The following is a 15580-nucleotide window of genomic DNA, read 5'->3' as shown; positions in this document are numbered from 1 at the left end:
CCCTGGCCCTTGCAAGAGAGAATTCTATCCTCATTTGCTTTCTAAGAGCCCCTGCTTAATCCTTATTGCATATTTGGGATGTTTTATGAATTAGAACCATGCTTCTAAAAATAAATGAATCCTTTTTCCCATTATGCTATCTCTCCCCTCTCTGCAGTATTTGGTACCACGTAGGATCTAAGCGACCTGATCTTTCATTTTAGTGAGGGACTGAGGCTGCTGAGCAGCCTTGTGGTATCTGACCCCAACACCACGTTACCTGCAGTGCCCAGAGGAGGCAGAAGTGTAGTAACCTGGAGTTGTTAGCAGTTTCACTGCTTTGTTGATGTAGCTGAGGAAAAGCCAACACCACGCACAAGTTATTACAAAGTCAGACTGAATTTATTACTCTCCGGCAATTAAAAAAAAGGCAGAAGACAACGTCTAGACATTCTATTGTTTTTTGAGGGGCAGCAAAGCTTTGTGTAATTCACATATGTAAAGTAACAAAAACATAACCTTCAGCTCCTTGCAGGCCCCAGGAAGAACAGAAATGGGAAACACCAACGTCCTGCAGCTTGCCCCATAAACTACTGGTATTGCAGAGACTGACATAGTTACAGCAGCATACAGATCTGTAATGATTTATGTTAGCTGTTTACATCACCATGGTACTCAGTTGTTTTGATAAAAACATGGAAGAAGGCTAAGCTTTCCACAAACCAAGTCACAACTGGAACAACTCTTTCGGCACTGTGTTTTTAGGACAATGATGTTGTAAAAAAAAGGAAAAAAAGAAATGTACAATAGTACATATAGTTTCATAGTAAACCGGTATCTGAACAAATTCAGTTTTCCTTCTTTTAATAAAGCATATACCGCTTTATAAAATATAAACCTTCCAAAGGTCAAGTTCAAAAGCTTAGATGAGGCTTTGCTAACTTCTAAAGATAACAACCAAAATACCTTTGTTTCTAGGAGATACGTGTTTTATTTTACCTCAACAGTTTTAGCCTTGGAAGGTGAATCACGAACTCTTGAGTAACACGTTCTGCTTAAGCCCAGCAGCATCCACTCCGTCAGCTGAAGACTCCTCCTCTGATGGGAATGCTCTCGTTCAGCCCATGTTCTATAAGTTTGATGTCTTCCAAGTCATCTTTTATAATGCTAATTAGATGACTCAGGCCTTCTTGCTGCTGCTTTAGATGCTGCAGATAGTTAAAAACCAGCATGAGCACAGGTCAACTTCACATTTTAAATAATACTTTTTAAAGGTGCCACACCTAATGGCGTTGGCACATGGAAAAGCCTGGAAAAATCTCTTTGGAAGAAGGAAAACTAGCAGTTTCTGCACTAAGAGCCTAACTGCATAGAGTAGCTTTGTACAACACTGATGCACTGTTGCCAAGAACATTAAAAAGGACTTCATCAAGCAATTACAAAAACATGGTATTCTAGCTGTATTTCCCAAGTTAATGCATAGCTGGGTTAAATGATGAAGTTCAGACTATCCCGGGATTCTACCTCGTCATACTTACTTGCTTGATTTCCCTTAGAAGGTCTGCATCTATATAATATCTCTCCTCAGCCCGCACTGCTCCAAAGTGGTTTTGCATCCTGATCTGGGACATGAGCTCATTCAGTCTGCCCTGAGAAGAGGAACAGGCTTAAAATGAACTGCAATTCACACACATCTGTTGGAGTTCCAGCACGTACCACTCCTTGAGTGAACAGAGCAAAAAGCATTGCCGCTCATTCCATTTTCAGTTGGAAGATAGGCAAAGAGCAAGCAAATCCAATAATTCGAAGAGCTCAAAAATACTTAACTACTTGTCAGTCATGCAGCAAAGAGCACGATCCTGCAACCTAGTAATGCTGCTGGACTTTTCTTCTGAAAGCTTTCCATAACAAACATATACACATAGTTTGGAAAACTTAATTCTTTTGTGAGATAAAAATGTGTTGTTGGCAAAGTTCTATTAACTACTCACCTTGAACTGCGTAGGTGCGTTGAGTTCACACTGAATTGTATCCAACTGTACACGAAGCTGCTCTTCATCTGCTTGAATGGCATAACCGCTTTTCCTTTGGATCTCCTGCTGTATTAACACCTACAAAAAAAGCCTTTGAGGTTGATTAGAGAAGACTTTGCCCATCTCTTTCCCCACTAGCCCATCCAGGTGTCTTTCTGCCCTTCCTCCAGCATGTCCATCATCAGACTTGCTCTGTCACTTAGTCTGCTGCTCTAAGACCTCAGGGCAATCCTACAGTTCCAGCTTAAGTGAGGAAGAAGGTTCCCAAACCTGTAAGATGTGCTGTGCACCTGAAACTTTCCCAGACCGTTATGCCTGGTACTTAAAGCAATGCTGTTTAGATGGAGTCAGAATGTCATTTTCGATACTGCCCATACACAAGATTGTACAGGTCATCCTGCTCCCTCTCAGTTTGCCTCCTGGTGTGGGGCTGTATATCAGAACAAGTTATTTAGACTATCCACGTTACCTGTAATGTTCTGTGAGAAAGTGCCATCAGTTTCCTTTTGTACTGTGCAATTTTTGCCATTGTTGTTGTTTGGTTTTTCTGCAGCTCACTGATATCTTCTGATATTATCTGCAAAGAAGATGGAGTCACTTGGAAGTCATAAGAGTTTCTGGTAACAGAATATATTAGTCTTGATTTGAAACCAGAGTTATGAAACAGCACTCAGTCCAGCAAGTTAGTATCCTCACGAAAAATGATTTCAAAAAGCTTTTTGCTAGACCTCTACTGTTCTGGTTTCTGTTTTCAAATCCAACTGGAGTTTTAGAAGGCATCAGAAAAGTGAGTGCCCAAATTACAGTCTGTGCCAGTGCAACTTAACTCAGATGATTTGAATTAGCCTGTAACAACAGTAACAACAGGACAGGCTTGAACCTGAAAAAGAATGAAAGCAAAAACACACTACTTTACTTTATCTTTTGGCCAAAAACCTTTATGAATGTTTCTTAACTTATTCCTTAACTCAGGGTCACAGCCCCATACACATAGTTCCAGGTTCAGTTTTCAACACACAGGGGGAGGCTTATTTAATAGCACATCCTTTGTCAATAGCAAGCAGCCAAGGTAAAGATGAAAAACCTTACATCTAATCGAGTTTGATGCTGTTTGGTCATCTGATCTTGGACCTTCAATCTTCTCAACAGCTCCTTGAAACCTACCATTGGCACAGGAATAAGCCTACAAAAATACAGATACTTCTTACAATACATTTTTACATTTGTATGCATTAATAATTATGAATATAATCTAATCTAAAGTTACATATTATCTTGGTCTCTGTAAATTAAAATAATACATAAACGTATCTTGTTTTGCTAAACTCTACGGTCCTTACTATTCCTAACAACCTGTTCCTTTTTCATAGAAATCAGCCTAAGTTATCTGTAACCACTGGAGGGCACAAGGTACATCACTTTCAGCTGCAGGAATGAAGAGAAATAAATAAATAATGGTTACAATAAAAAAGTCACAGTAACTACTCCATATAATGTAGGGCACCACAACTCGAAGTAATGCAAGTAAGGCTCTTTATCCTGACAACCCTTAAGCACCTAAAGGGTAAAGGGATTAACAGGCATTTCTAGTAATCCTCACTGCTTCAATGAGATCAGCAATTCACAAAGTTATTCTCTAAGAAGTTTCTTACAAGTTACCTGAAGGGTTCCACATAACATTATATATTTCTCCCCTTTCAAAGTCTTTTTGTAATACTTGTACGAACTATTAGACTTACTTGTCAGGATCAGGATTATCAACTTTGGCTTGTTCCCATATAATAGGATCAACACCTTAAAAAACCCAAACAAACAAGTTTTTAGTATGGGTAGACCCAAACAGATATCACATCTTTCAGCTGTTAAGCAGGAAAAACACAAGCAAATACACAAACCCTATGAATGACTGTTATATAAATTAAGGTTAATTAAACATGGCCAGTTCTTAAAAGCCTCAGTCCTCGGCTGTGGTGATAAGCCAAGAGGCTATCAAGCACTTCAACTGGTTTGAAAACACGGGAAAGGAACAACCAAGAGGTGATCAAATCAGACAATCTGTACATAAAGGGGAAAAACTCCTGTTGTTTCCACTGCATACTATTTTGACTCATCTTTCCGCATTGTTGCTCACTGTATTAAAATTTCATCAAGTTGCTCATTGTATTAAAAAAAATAATGAAAAAACTAGTAATAAAGCGATCAAAGTACCAAACCAGTTGGCAAAATAATCCTAGCAGGATTTATCATGGTTCCTAACAGGACTGCTCTAAGGATTCTTTTGGTTGACAGAACAGTTGCTTCTTCTGCCATGAACTGCCTCATCGAGTAAAGAAAGATGTCAAATAAATGCAGCCTAATGATTCAAGTTATTACATTCTCCAGACCTCACTGATAAGCAGATCTGTGTACAGAATGCACACACCTAGGTATGTGAGGAAAAACAGAAGATAAAACTGAATAGGGAAGCAACTGACTTTTTGACCAAAGACATGCATTTTATTACTGATAAATTGTAACTCTGTGGACTAGATTGTACTTAAATGGAAAAAAACATCTGTGATTAAAACAACTACGTCAGTATGTCAGAGTGCTTTGGAAACTCTGGTAGTTTTAAAAGGTGTTTTCCAGTGGGTCGACACCTACATTTTTCCCAGAGACCTCCAAAAGCCCCAGCAGAGGCCCAGCTGTGCCCCCATTAGCCCCAGGTCACGTACCAGCAGGAGGGTTCTGCAGGAGCTGTTTGACTTGTGCAGGGGAGAGCTCTGTTCTTGCCATGGCGAGGCTGACGCCCAGCTGCTGCAGGGAGGACTTGATGTTGGCTTGTTCAAAGTGGGCGTAGAGGGTTGTGGCCGGAACTCTTCTTGAAGTCCCATTGGGCGAGCGCTCCACAACATAAATAATCACTTCTGTCCTGAGCAAGACAAGATGTGTGCCATCAGAAAAAAAGCAGCCCATATGGAAATTAACACAACAACGAACAACCCTAAATCAGAGTTACCACTTCTCTCAGCTGGCAGTTAGCTTTCTTCAGCTAGCAGAAATAAAGTATCAGTAAATGCAGAGTTTAACATGGCAGGGCAGAAAGAGAAAATCTGTAAATACCCTACTAAATTACACTCTTCTTCCCTCCCTGCCCCCCAAGTTTTAATTCTCATTTTATATGGTGATGCTACCACCCCATGAAGAATAACCTAACACTTTTAGCCTTTAAAACAGAATGAACAAACAGTGGGAGAGTAAGCAGCAGTAATGTCAGTGTAGTGAGGTACTTGATGTTGACTCGCCTGAGACCCCCAGGCAAGTCCTAGCAGACAGCACTCTGACATAAAACACAAACAAGCCAGGTCAACTGGTCTTAGAAAAGCTTTCCCACAGAAACATCTGTGACATGAAACTCTGCAAAGCCCCTGTTGCTATACACCCCAACGCCCATCCACACTAGCAAGTGAAGAATACCTCATAGCATCTTTTAATTGAGTATTTATCCCACCCTCAAGTTTAGTATCCTCATCTCCAACTTCTGCTGTTGAGCAGGGTATGGAGAACTCTATTTCCAGACCTGAGCTGAGGTCCTCAGCTGTGCACTCCAGCAAAGCAAGTAACATACACATGAAAGACAGTGGACTTAGCACCTTAAGAAGAAGTGACACAAAGGAATGAGACACATGAAACCGAACTTGGGATGAACACATCTAAAAGTAAGGAAAAAGGGAGACGGAGTAGCCTAAGCACCAACCCTTTTACCATGCAATATTGGAAAAAAAGGCAAAACAGTACAAAGTTCACATACTGGTCATCTGGCATCGTTCTAACACCTTCCACGTTGACAGTGAGGGTTTGGTTTCCTCCCAGAATTTTGTGTAGTGATTCGACGAGCTGCTGCTGCTGGCTCCGAATATCTGTTTCTTTTCTGTTAAAGACCAAGACCACGAGGCCGTCTTCATCTTTGTTGTTAGGCATTAAGCTGTAACCCACAGCCTACAAATGAACCAACAAAAACCAGATATGTATCACCTAGCAAAACCATATCTACATGGCATCAAGGGGAGGGGCTAAACCCCTCAGTTTTTAGAGTAACTTAATCAAAATTTAAGTCACAAAGTATTCAGGGATGTAGAAACTCTCTTTAAAATGGTCTCCGGCAGGGCCACCCACAGAATAGCTTTTGAAACAGCTCAGATTTTTACAAGAGGTTCCTGAGTATCCATTCCCCATCTTAAAACCAAAAAGCTATGGATTGGGAGATACCACCTCAGCGGGGCGTTTAGGCTACTTCAGAGCTGGTATCAGTCAGGAACATTTTACAAGCTTACACTTCTTCAAAGTTGCAAAAGAAAGCAGAGGACCAGACTTCAATGCAGAAAAATCACTAGAGTTGCACAAGTTTTACACTATGACACTTCTAGATGTCAGAATGAAACACAAGTACTGACATAATCTAAGTGAAAGATAAGCCAACTGTAAGTCTTTGTGGATTTCTTAGCATTTTCCTACTACAGATCCAGACAATACACCTGGCAGTACAAGTCAAAACCCGGACTCAGATATTCGTACTAGCTAAGACATGAATCAAGCAAGGTTATCACAGAAGAACTTGGGCAGCCAATCTTCCTTGTGTTAGCAAGTGTCATGGTTTCTTTGTACAAGTGCTTATAAAGTTTAATGTTATCTTTCCCCTTGCTGTGACAAAGCTGTAGCAAGGTCAGATGTTTACTTCAACTTCATAATCTAATACAGGAACACTTGTTGTCATCTGTGCTAAGTAACAGAGTCTGAGGGAAACCTCATCTTCCTAAGGAAAGAGACTTTCAAGTTACATATATTCCACCCATCCCTGATATCAGCTCTCTACTCCTTCTGAGAACTTGGAAAGAAAACACACGCCAGAAGCCCCTGAAACAAATCAACCTCCAAACAGCAACAACTCTTTTTCAAGTGTATCCCTTTCACCTCCATAGTTGTGAGAGGCTCACACTGTGGGGAAAGACTTGCCAGTACAAGGAAGAGTAAATCCTAATATGCACAAAACAGCGCTAAGATCAGACATGCACAATTCCAGTATTTGGGTGTAAAAAAAAATAAAATAGATCAATCTTTCATGATTTCTTTATGAAATTAAGTACTTTCAAACCATAACAAATTTTTTGGTTTACTTCACATCTCCTAGAAGCACACCTTTCCTGGTTCTGCATGCTTCTCCTTTGTTCTAGAGCTAGAATTGCCTACAAGTGAATTCCTTGAACACCTGTGAAGCCCTTCGTGTAATGTTTCATTCTTATCAGATGTCTGATGCTTACACAGACAATAAAGCAAACCAGGTGATGATGCTTCGCTCCAATACCTGTGCCACCAACTTCTCCACTCCTTTTCAAGCAACCACCATTGCTAGTATACATTGAACTTACCAGTGTTTCACTACAGGTATGTGAATTCATCATGTCACCAGTAATACTCAAGTCATAGGGACAAAAGTAAACCTAGAACATGGCATTGTCTAACTTGAAAGGAAAACAACTACTCCTTTTGGTAAATGAAACTCTAAAATAACCAATTTTGAATCACACCACTAATATTTTGCCATTTTTCATAGCCCAGAAAACGCTAAAGCTATTTCAGGCAATAACTCACAGTAAGCTTTCAAGGACATGATCAACAAAATATTCAAGGTAACACCTAAAAAGGTAATGCAACAGAAGCCAAACATTTGTTATGCAGGCACTCAGTCACTGCAAAGATTTTATAGAAGTGTCACGATGTGCATAATCAAACCCAGTCTTATCTAGGTATTAACCTACATTCAGGCTGGAAAGTTTGCACTTCAAAAGAATCAGCTTGGGAAGGAAGTATCACCATGTCTGACACAAATCCACTTTCAAGCCTAGCAGGAAAGTCAGCAGGTACGAGATTTGAAGAGGATAAAGAGCTCCCTATCCTTTGTTGACAGGAGAAGCCAGATGGGGAACTGCTGACAATACTACGCAAGACATGGAATCAGCTTCAGCACTGGCAAGGGTAAAGGCAGAGAAAGCTGACGGCTGTGTATATAACAATCACATGCACAGGCCAGGATCACAGAGGGTCTTTCTAGTATAGGCAAAGCAACGAAGACAGACACTGAAGTTCTTACGCCAGGTGTTAACGGCTTCTTGCTGATACAAAGGTTACTTTCAATAGCCTCTCTAATATTACAACCTAAAAGAATACACACTAAAATTCATTTCTGGAGATCTGCACCAACCACGCACACACAGTAACCTGAATGCTATTATAGAAAAGGTTAGTTCCATGATCCACTTATGCATTCATTATTCTAGGCCCTCAATACTACCCACATTTCCAGCATCTCCACTACTGCAAACCTTTTAATTAGCATGCATCAGAATTCTCATGTTATCTGGACAAATACAGTTTCGGAATACTCTGCGCAGTAACAAAATCTGATTTAACACTTATGAGACACTCAGAGTAGCTGCTTCAGAACTGTTTGTGGGTAGCTAAACAATTCCATACCTTAAACCTGCAAAAGGGGTTTTCCTGCGTGAACTCCACTGGAGCAATGTTGTTGTTGAAGTACCCTTTGCCTGTTCCCCAGAAGGCCTGAAGCTGGTTCCATTTTGCCAAGATAGCATCTCTCTCATCTCCCAAGAGTGTCGGAGCCGAGAGGGCACTGGCTGTGTTGATGAGCTGGTTCGACTGGGCAGGCGTCTGAGCAGGCTGGCTGAACAAGCCACTTCCTAAGGCTGTTGTGGATGGAGGAAAACAAACGAACTCTTTACTAACCAAGGCAGACTCGCTTGCCAACATGTACCATCTACATATCATTGGTATCACTTCTTTTCACAAAATAAAAGCACAGAATAAATAAATAAATCAAAATTGGATAATCTTTTTTAGAAGTGTCTTTTTACACCCAATCTTCATCAGCAACAGAAGTTCCTGAATGCTAAGTTAGAAGAAAAGATTTCTTCTTTTTCCTTTAGAGACGTCTATATTGACCCATGATATCAGCTGGCACTTTTGAATATCTGAATCTGAAGGGCAGATTTATTGTTTTAACTTCAGCAGACTTGACGTCCGCAGCTGGTCAGTATCCAACTCCCAAGGAAACGAAACTCACCACTGCTTCCCCCGCCCTTTCAAGTAATGCTATGACCACCAATATCAAGACTGTAATTCCCCTTTCTACCAATGCCAAACAAGAGGGTCAATATTGTTGGAAACTAAAGTGTGAAGCACAGAAACTTCCCTGATCAAGAAAAAGGCAAGGATTGCAAATACAGGCACTTAAAGAGCCAGATTCCTGAGAAGTCTCCATCAACCAAGAGATTAAGTGTAACGGCCTCCTTTTATAATGCACTGTGCCTGTTGCAGCCTTATGCTTCCATTGCTAAGGGAGGGGCAGATGAAGAGAAGGCTGTACTTACTGGTCTGTTGCTGCTGGGTACCAAAACCTCCGAAGCCCAGCCCAGTTCCCAACCCACTACCCAAGCCAGTTCCAGTTCCTGTGCCAAAACTAGTCCCAAATCCAAAGCCTTTATTCTGGGTAGTTCCGAACAGTCCTAGGGAAATAAGCAAAGAGTTATTGAGAAAAAGAGGAGAACAGTACCTGTGAAATGCAAAAGATTACTGCGAAGAGCTGAGGCCCTTCTGTTTGTTCTAAAGCAAGTGCTTTCAGACTTGCGTTCCCTTACCGCCAGTGCCTGCATTGGTGGGAGCAGAAAAACTAAAGGCTGGTGCTGCAGTGGTGGTAGTCGTCCCAAACCCTCCAAAGGCACCTAACAAAAAAAGGCCGCAAGTCAGGTACATTGTGAATGGCACCTGCACATAACACAACAATGAACTGTATGCTCCAGTGGGGGTTATGAGATGCTGACACATGGATGTACTATGTCACAGGCATGTAGTGCACATTCATTGTGGGTATCAAGTTCATTGTCCAAAGAAACGGGGGAGAAAACGTGAACCAGAAAGCCAGTACGTCTATGGTGTGTCAAGAAAGCAAATTAAAAAGCAACAGTTATCTAACACCCTGTTCCTTTTCCTGCAGGATGAGCTTTCCTTACACCAGACAACTAACAACAGTATTTCACAGATTTACTCTCAGTCAATGCTGAGCATTTAATAAATGATCTGAGGCTCTGTGTGTGCTTTTTCAATAGTCCTAACCCTTTAAGAGCACAAAGAAATGAACAAATTAAGCAGACCCTGAGGCCAGGGTGCACGCAACTGCTGTGCCTATGCGGAAATGCTGTAACAGCAACAATTTCTTTCCGTACACACGTTAAATTCTACAAAATATTGTTTTTCAAGCCTAATTTCCCTACCACCCTCCCCAATGAACCTCTTTTTGAGGTTCAACCACTATCAGAGGAACACAGATGCAAAAGCAATCAGCCTTCCACAGATTTTCAGGAAAACAGGTCACAGGCCAGCAGGTGGAGACCTGAGTGTGGGCCTGAGCTTCAACTGTGCCAGAGAAAGCCTCCAGAAACCCATCTTCTCCTTGCCCCCTTAGACAAGGAGCCCTGACACTGCAGACCTGCTACACTTACTGTCCTTTAGCATATACACAAACCAAAAAGCTTAAACCAAAACTCACATACAATCACAGTTCGTTTCCAGTCAGGAAACACCTTAATGCGAGCGGATATGAGCAGCTGTTCCCTATAACACTGGAGCTTCAGTCCTGCCTATGAGTGAGAAACTCTGATGGGAGTACCAGCAGGTGACACAGTTTTTAGGTAGTTCTGTGCCCACAACAATTTAGCCATCCTTTCATGAAAAGGGATCTAAGAGTGCAAGCTGCTAAGCAAAATTAATCATCCAAGCTCTCTTCTGGAGTAGTTCAAATTCAGCTCAAAAAAATGCAGTCGAATAGCATTCATACCAAACAAAACCAAGATCAGATCCCTCGAGTACACAGAACAGGCAAGTATGCTGAGACGGGGAGCAACGACACTGTGGAATAAACAGAATTCCTATACGAGCAGCGGCAACGAGACCCCACAGGCTAATTCTACACAAGTAAAAGTGTGAAATCCATTAACTGTTTTGATGTGAAATAACAACGATTTAACTTGCGATCCCATTGCTCAGAACTGATAGATCTACGCAGGGCTGTGAACAGTTTTCTGAATGAGCACCCAGTGCACACCTCAGGAAGCGGAGCCTCCCAAGAGAGCAGAGAATTTCTTAGCGAGAGCCTGGAACATGTGCTCTTTCGGGGTGCAGGGCAGCGTTTGGGAAACGGAGATCACAGCCAGGGCTGTTCATTTGATGCTGGTCGTATACAATTTGTTTCTCCACAGAAACGACGGAGGCGTAGCGCATAGATGACAGCCACAGAAGGCCAATGAGAAGACACAGGGGAGGATGAAAAACATGACGGCAGCAGTCCAAGAATCTTATGTGAGGAAATCGGGTGTTAGGGACCAGCTCTGCAACTGCTGGATTGGAACAGAGGATTGGTGTTGCTCTTTTGCTAGGTAATCAAGGCTTGATTTTAGAGTAGGTCTGACTGGCGGGTTACCAAAATTCATTTCCATTTCAGGGACTGAGTATTTGACACACGGTTAATTTTATGCAACAGCTACTTCTTGAGAATTTAATAGGCAACCCCCCCTATGAGCCTATGGCTCTCAAACCCATTCCATTTCCAGAGCTTCCACCTTCCCGGGATATGAAGAGTAGTACTAAAAACAGATTCTCAGTCAGGAATGCAATTCTTGGACCCCTGCTATTGACATTTATTACAGAACAAGTATATAGGCATTATCTACCTGCACTTGCCAGAGTGTTACCAAAATTGAATGGTGGAGTTGAAGTAGTGGAAACACCGAAATTCCCAATATTAAAATTCACTGCGGGATTAGCAGCTAATCCGAAACCCCCAAAATTAAACCCACTGGCAGTGGAGTTTGTAGTTTCAAGCCCACCAAATCCTGACAAGCGGGAAGCAGAAAGAGAGCAAGGTAACATTAGTTCTAAGTAAAAGGTAGGCACAGGAGAGAAAAGCCAAAATGTTTTTCTATCACCATGGACAGGATATGCATAGTTAAAAACAAGAGTAAGACATTAACTGGCATCAAACATTTATTGAACACAAGGAGGACAGTTAAAAGCTTTCTGTTTAACCCACTCTCCCCACATCACTGTCTTTAGCATGTTACTTTTCAAGCACGCTGTATATAAAGCTGCTAACGTTTTCCCCACCCTAATTCAAAGCCATGCATAAAAACACGCACATAATTCAACATTACCATTAAGGAGTTATTTCTAATGACCTACAACTGCTCGATACACCTGTGTCTGTCCCAGTGCACCCAGCAACAGCATCATTATTTCAAAAGCTATCCAGGAAGGCGAAAATACCACCATCTTCATGCTAGCACCAAGCCCACAGAGAAGCAGCAACAGAGGAATAACCACGAAATTCAGTTCCAGCCACTGAGGCACCACACACGCCTTGTATGTTTCAATGTGGCCTCGTTCAAGGTATATTCACAAAATCTGCCTGCTCCGGTGCTTACTACCCTCTTACCTGACACATCCAGGTTATAAAACAACAGCTCCCCAATTCCCTCCCCAAAAGGAGCTGAGAACAGGTTTGTGCCAGACAGACCGATGGACATCAAGAAGTCCTGGGGTGCAATTACAAAATTCCCTCTAACATTGGTCTGCCAGCACAATAAGCCTTGGAACAGCGTGCGAGCAATACAAGGTCATTTTTCACTTTAAGATGGGCCACAAAGTCTGTGCCTAACCCAAAGCCAAAGTCAAAGACCACATGGCACATCCCAGGCTCACTGCAGCTGAGAGAAGCCCTGTCCAAAGCACTTCCTCAGTGCTGAAGAGCCCACAAAGAATTCTTTTACTCTACAGAAGGTGCTGGCTTATATTTCACTAGAACTAAGTCACAGATCATGGAATGGTTTGGGACTCCACAGCCCATCCAGTCCCACACCCTGCCATGAGCAGGGACCCCTCCCACTGGCTCAGGGGCTCCAAGCCCCAACCAACCTGGCCTGGAACACCTCCAGATATAGGGCAGCCACAGCTGCTCTGGGCAACCTCGGCCCGGGCCTCCCCACCCTCACAGCAAAACATTTCTTCTTGATACCTCATCTCAATCTCCCCTCTCCAAGCTGAAATCCATCCCTGCTCATCCCATCCCTGCTCTCCCTGACCAGGAGCCCCTCCTCAGCTTTCTTGGAGCCCCTCTCAGTACCGGAAGCTGCTCTAAGGTCTCCCCAGAGCCTTCTCTTCTCCAGACTGAACGATCCCAGCCTATTCTTGTATGGAGGGTGCTCCAGCCCTCTCATCTCCATGGCCTCCTCTGGACTCGCTCCAACATTTCCATATCCTTCTTACACCGGGTATTCCAGAGCTGAACCCAAGGCTCCAGCTGGGATCTCCCCAGAGCGCAGCAGAGGAGCAGACTCTCCTCTCACCTTGCTGGCCCCACTGCTTTGGATGCAGCGCAGGACACGACAGGAAAGCAACGAGAGGCAAAAGCCCTTTTTCCCTTCCAGGCGAAGCACTACCTTTTATACCACTCGGAAATAAACTTAGAGGAGTACCTCATCAGTGGGGGGGGGGGGGGGATCCCCGCTGCAGCCAAAGAGGACGACGGACCAGCCGGGCAGCGCTAACCGGGCACCACCGGACCCTTCTCACCTCACCTCACCTCAAGGGAGGGAGGGCGCGCGCTTCCCGCCAACGCTGAGGGGAGGGAGGGTGGGCGCGCGACCCTCGCTGAGGGGGGGGAGGGAGGGCGCGCGACCCTCGCTGAGGGGGGGGAGGGAGGGCGCGCGACCCTCGCTGAGGGGGGGGCGGGAGGGCGCGCGACCCTCGCTGAGGGGGGGGAGGGAGGGCGCGCGACCCTCGCTGAGGGGGGGGAGGGAGGGCGCGCGACCCTCGCTGAGGGGGGGGAGGGAGGGCGCGCGACCCTCGCTGAGGGAAGGGAGGGCGCGCGACCCTCGCTGAGGGAAGGGAGGGCGCGCGACCCTCGCCTCGCGCCCGCCCCCCCTCCCCCCTATCCTGCAGGGAGGGCGCGCGATCTTCGCGCCACTGCCTCGAGGAGAGGGCACGCGCCCCTCGCTCCCCCCCCCGCTACCCCTGAGGAGAGGGCGCGCGCCCCCCGCTGCCACTGAGGGGAGGTCACGTGACCCGCGCCCCCTTCCCCCCCAGGGACACGTCCCGAACTCCTCACGTCCCAAAGCTCCTCTTGTCCTCCCCTCCCCGCCGCTCACCCGTGGGGTTGGCGGCACCGGCGCCCGCCGTCGCCCCGAAGTTGAAGGCCATAGAGCTGCTCGTGTAAGGGGCCGGCCGGAAACAGACGGTACGCGCGCTTCCCGGCGCTGCCGTCCAAGCGCTTCCGGGATCGCCGACCGTACCACTGCATGCGGCGGGGGGGGGGGAACAGCAAACGTGGTCCAGCGCAACCGATGCGGGCTGTACCACTGCGGGGGGGGGGGGGGCGGGGAGCGAATAGAAGCGTTGTGCGGCTTGGGTTGAGCGGACCTCAAAGCCCACCCCCTGCCACGGGACCCCTCCCAGTGGCTCAGGGGCTCCAAGCCCCATCCAACCTGGCCTGGAACCCCTCCAGGGATGGGGCAGCCACGGCTGCTCTGGGCAACCTGGGCCAGGGCCTCCCCACCCTCACAGCAAAACATTTCTGCCTCAGATCTCATCTCTTATCTCCTCTCTTTCAACTGAAACTCATCCCCCTTCATCCTGTCCCTGCCCTCCCTGATCCAGAGCCCCTTCCCAGCTTTCCTGGAGCCCCTTTTGGTACCGGAAGCTGCTCTAAGGTCTCCCCACAGCCTTCTCCAGGCAGAACATCCCCAGCTCCCACCCTGGTCTCCAGCAGAGGTGCTCCAGCCTTCCCATCCTCTCCATGCCCTCCTCTGCAGTCTCTCCAACAGATCCATCCCCTCCTTAAGTTGGAGATTCCAGAACTAGGCACAGCACTCCAGGTGGCTTCTCATGAAAGCAGAGCAGAGAGGCAGAATTACGCCAATGCCCACACAACTTTTCTAATGGGTTTGGAAGAAGAAAAGGTCCTGCTTTTGGTCTACTGGAGCTCAAGGATGCAATCTGTACAGCCCTATGGGATGGGGCCCAGCCGCACCCGCAGAGCCCCTGAGCATTTTCCCTTCACCCCAACACCATTCATTTGGGTCAGACTCTTCCCCTGTTGGACTTGGCCAGCAGCTGGAGAAGGGAATCCACTGGACTTTCCCTTAGGGTACAGGTTCTTCCCAGCCACCAGCCAGGGCACAAAAATGTGGAGGCAGCTGTAGCTCCTCGTCCATCTGTGGCATCCAGAAGAGCAGTGGGTGGCTACAAGCACAGCGAAGTTCCCAAAGCGTTCTTGCAGAGAGTTACTTCCAGCCCGGCTGCCCAGAGAACAACATCCTGAGGTGCACAGAGAAACCCACGCTGCCACGTGGCGGGGGGACTGCAGCACACCTCGGCTGCACGAAGCTGTGATGAGTTTCTCCATCCTTGGGCTGACTGTTCTCAAGGCGACAGCAGGAATATGTCCTACCAGAGTCCTGCTCCTC

At 45.5% G+C, this 15580-nt stretch overlaps 1 protein-coding gene across 2 annotated transcripts; it reads right to left on the bottom strand.

Moving 5' to 3' along the window:
* Positions 1–4: 4 nt before the first annotated feature.
* On the bottom strand, positions 5–14397 carry NUP54 (nucleoporin 54). 2 transcript variants are annotated; one of them, XM_054066290.1, is made up of 13 exons: positions 14264–14397; positions 11792–11953; positions 9704–9787; positions 9437–9571; positions 8523–8752; positions 5803–5990; positions 4727–4923; positions 3752–3806; positions 3102–3195; positions 2482–2589; positions 1971–2090; positions 1518–1628; positions 5–1187 (listed from the first exon to the last, which is right to left on the bottom strand). In XM_054066290.1, the coding sequence occupies exons 1-13, from the start codon at positions 14313–14315 to the stop codon at positions 1059–1061; spliced, it is 1665 nt and encodes a 554-aa protein (XP_053922265.1). In that variant the 5' UTR covers positions 14316–14397; the 3' UTR covers positions 5–1058. The 2 variants fall into 2 exon arrangements, with proteins under 2 accessions (XP_053922265.1, XP_053922266.1); XM_054066291.1 differs by lacking the exon at positions 11792–11953.
* Between the last annotated feature and the right edge of the window lie 1183 nt (positions 14398–15580).

The sequence above is a fragment of the Cuculus canorus genome, chromosome 4 (assembly GCF_017976375.1).
Source record: "Cuculus canorus isolate bCucCan1 chromosome 4, bCucCan1.pri, whole genome shotgun sequence".
Classification (NCBI taxonomy): domain Eukaryota; kingdom Metazoa; phylum Chordata; class Aves; order Cuculiformes; family Cuculidae; genus Cuculus; species Cuculus canorus.
This window is presented reverse-complemented; position numbering and strand designations above follow the sequence as displayed.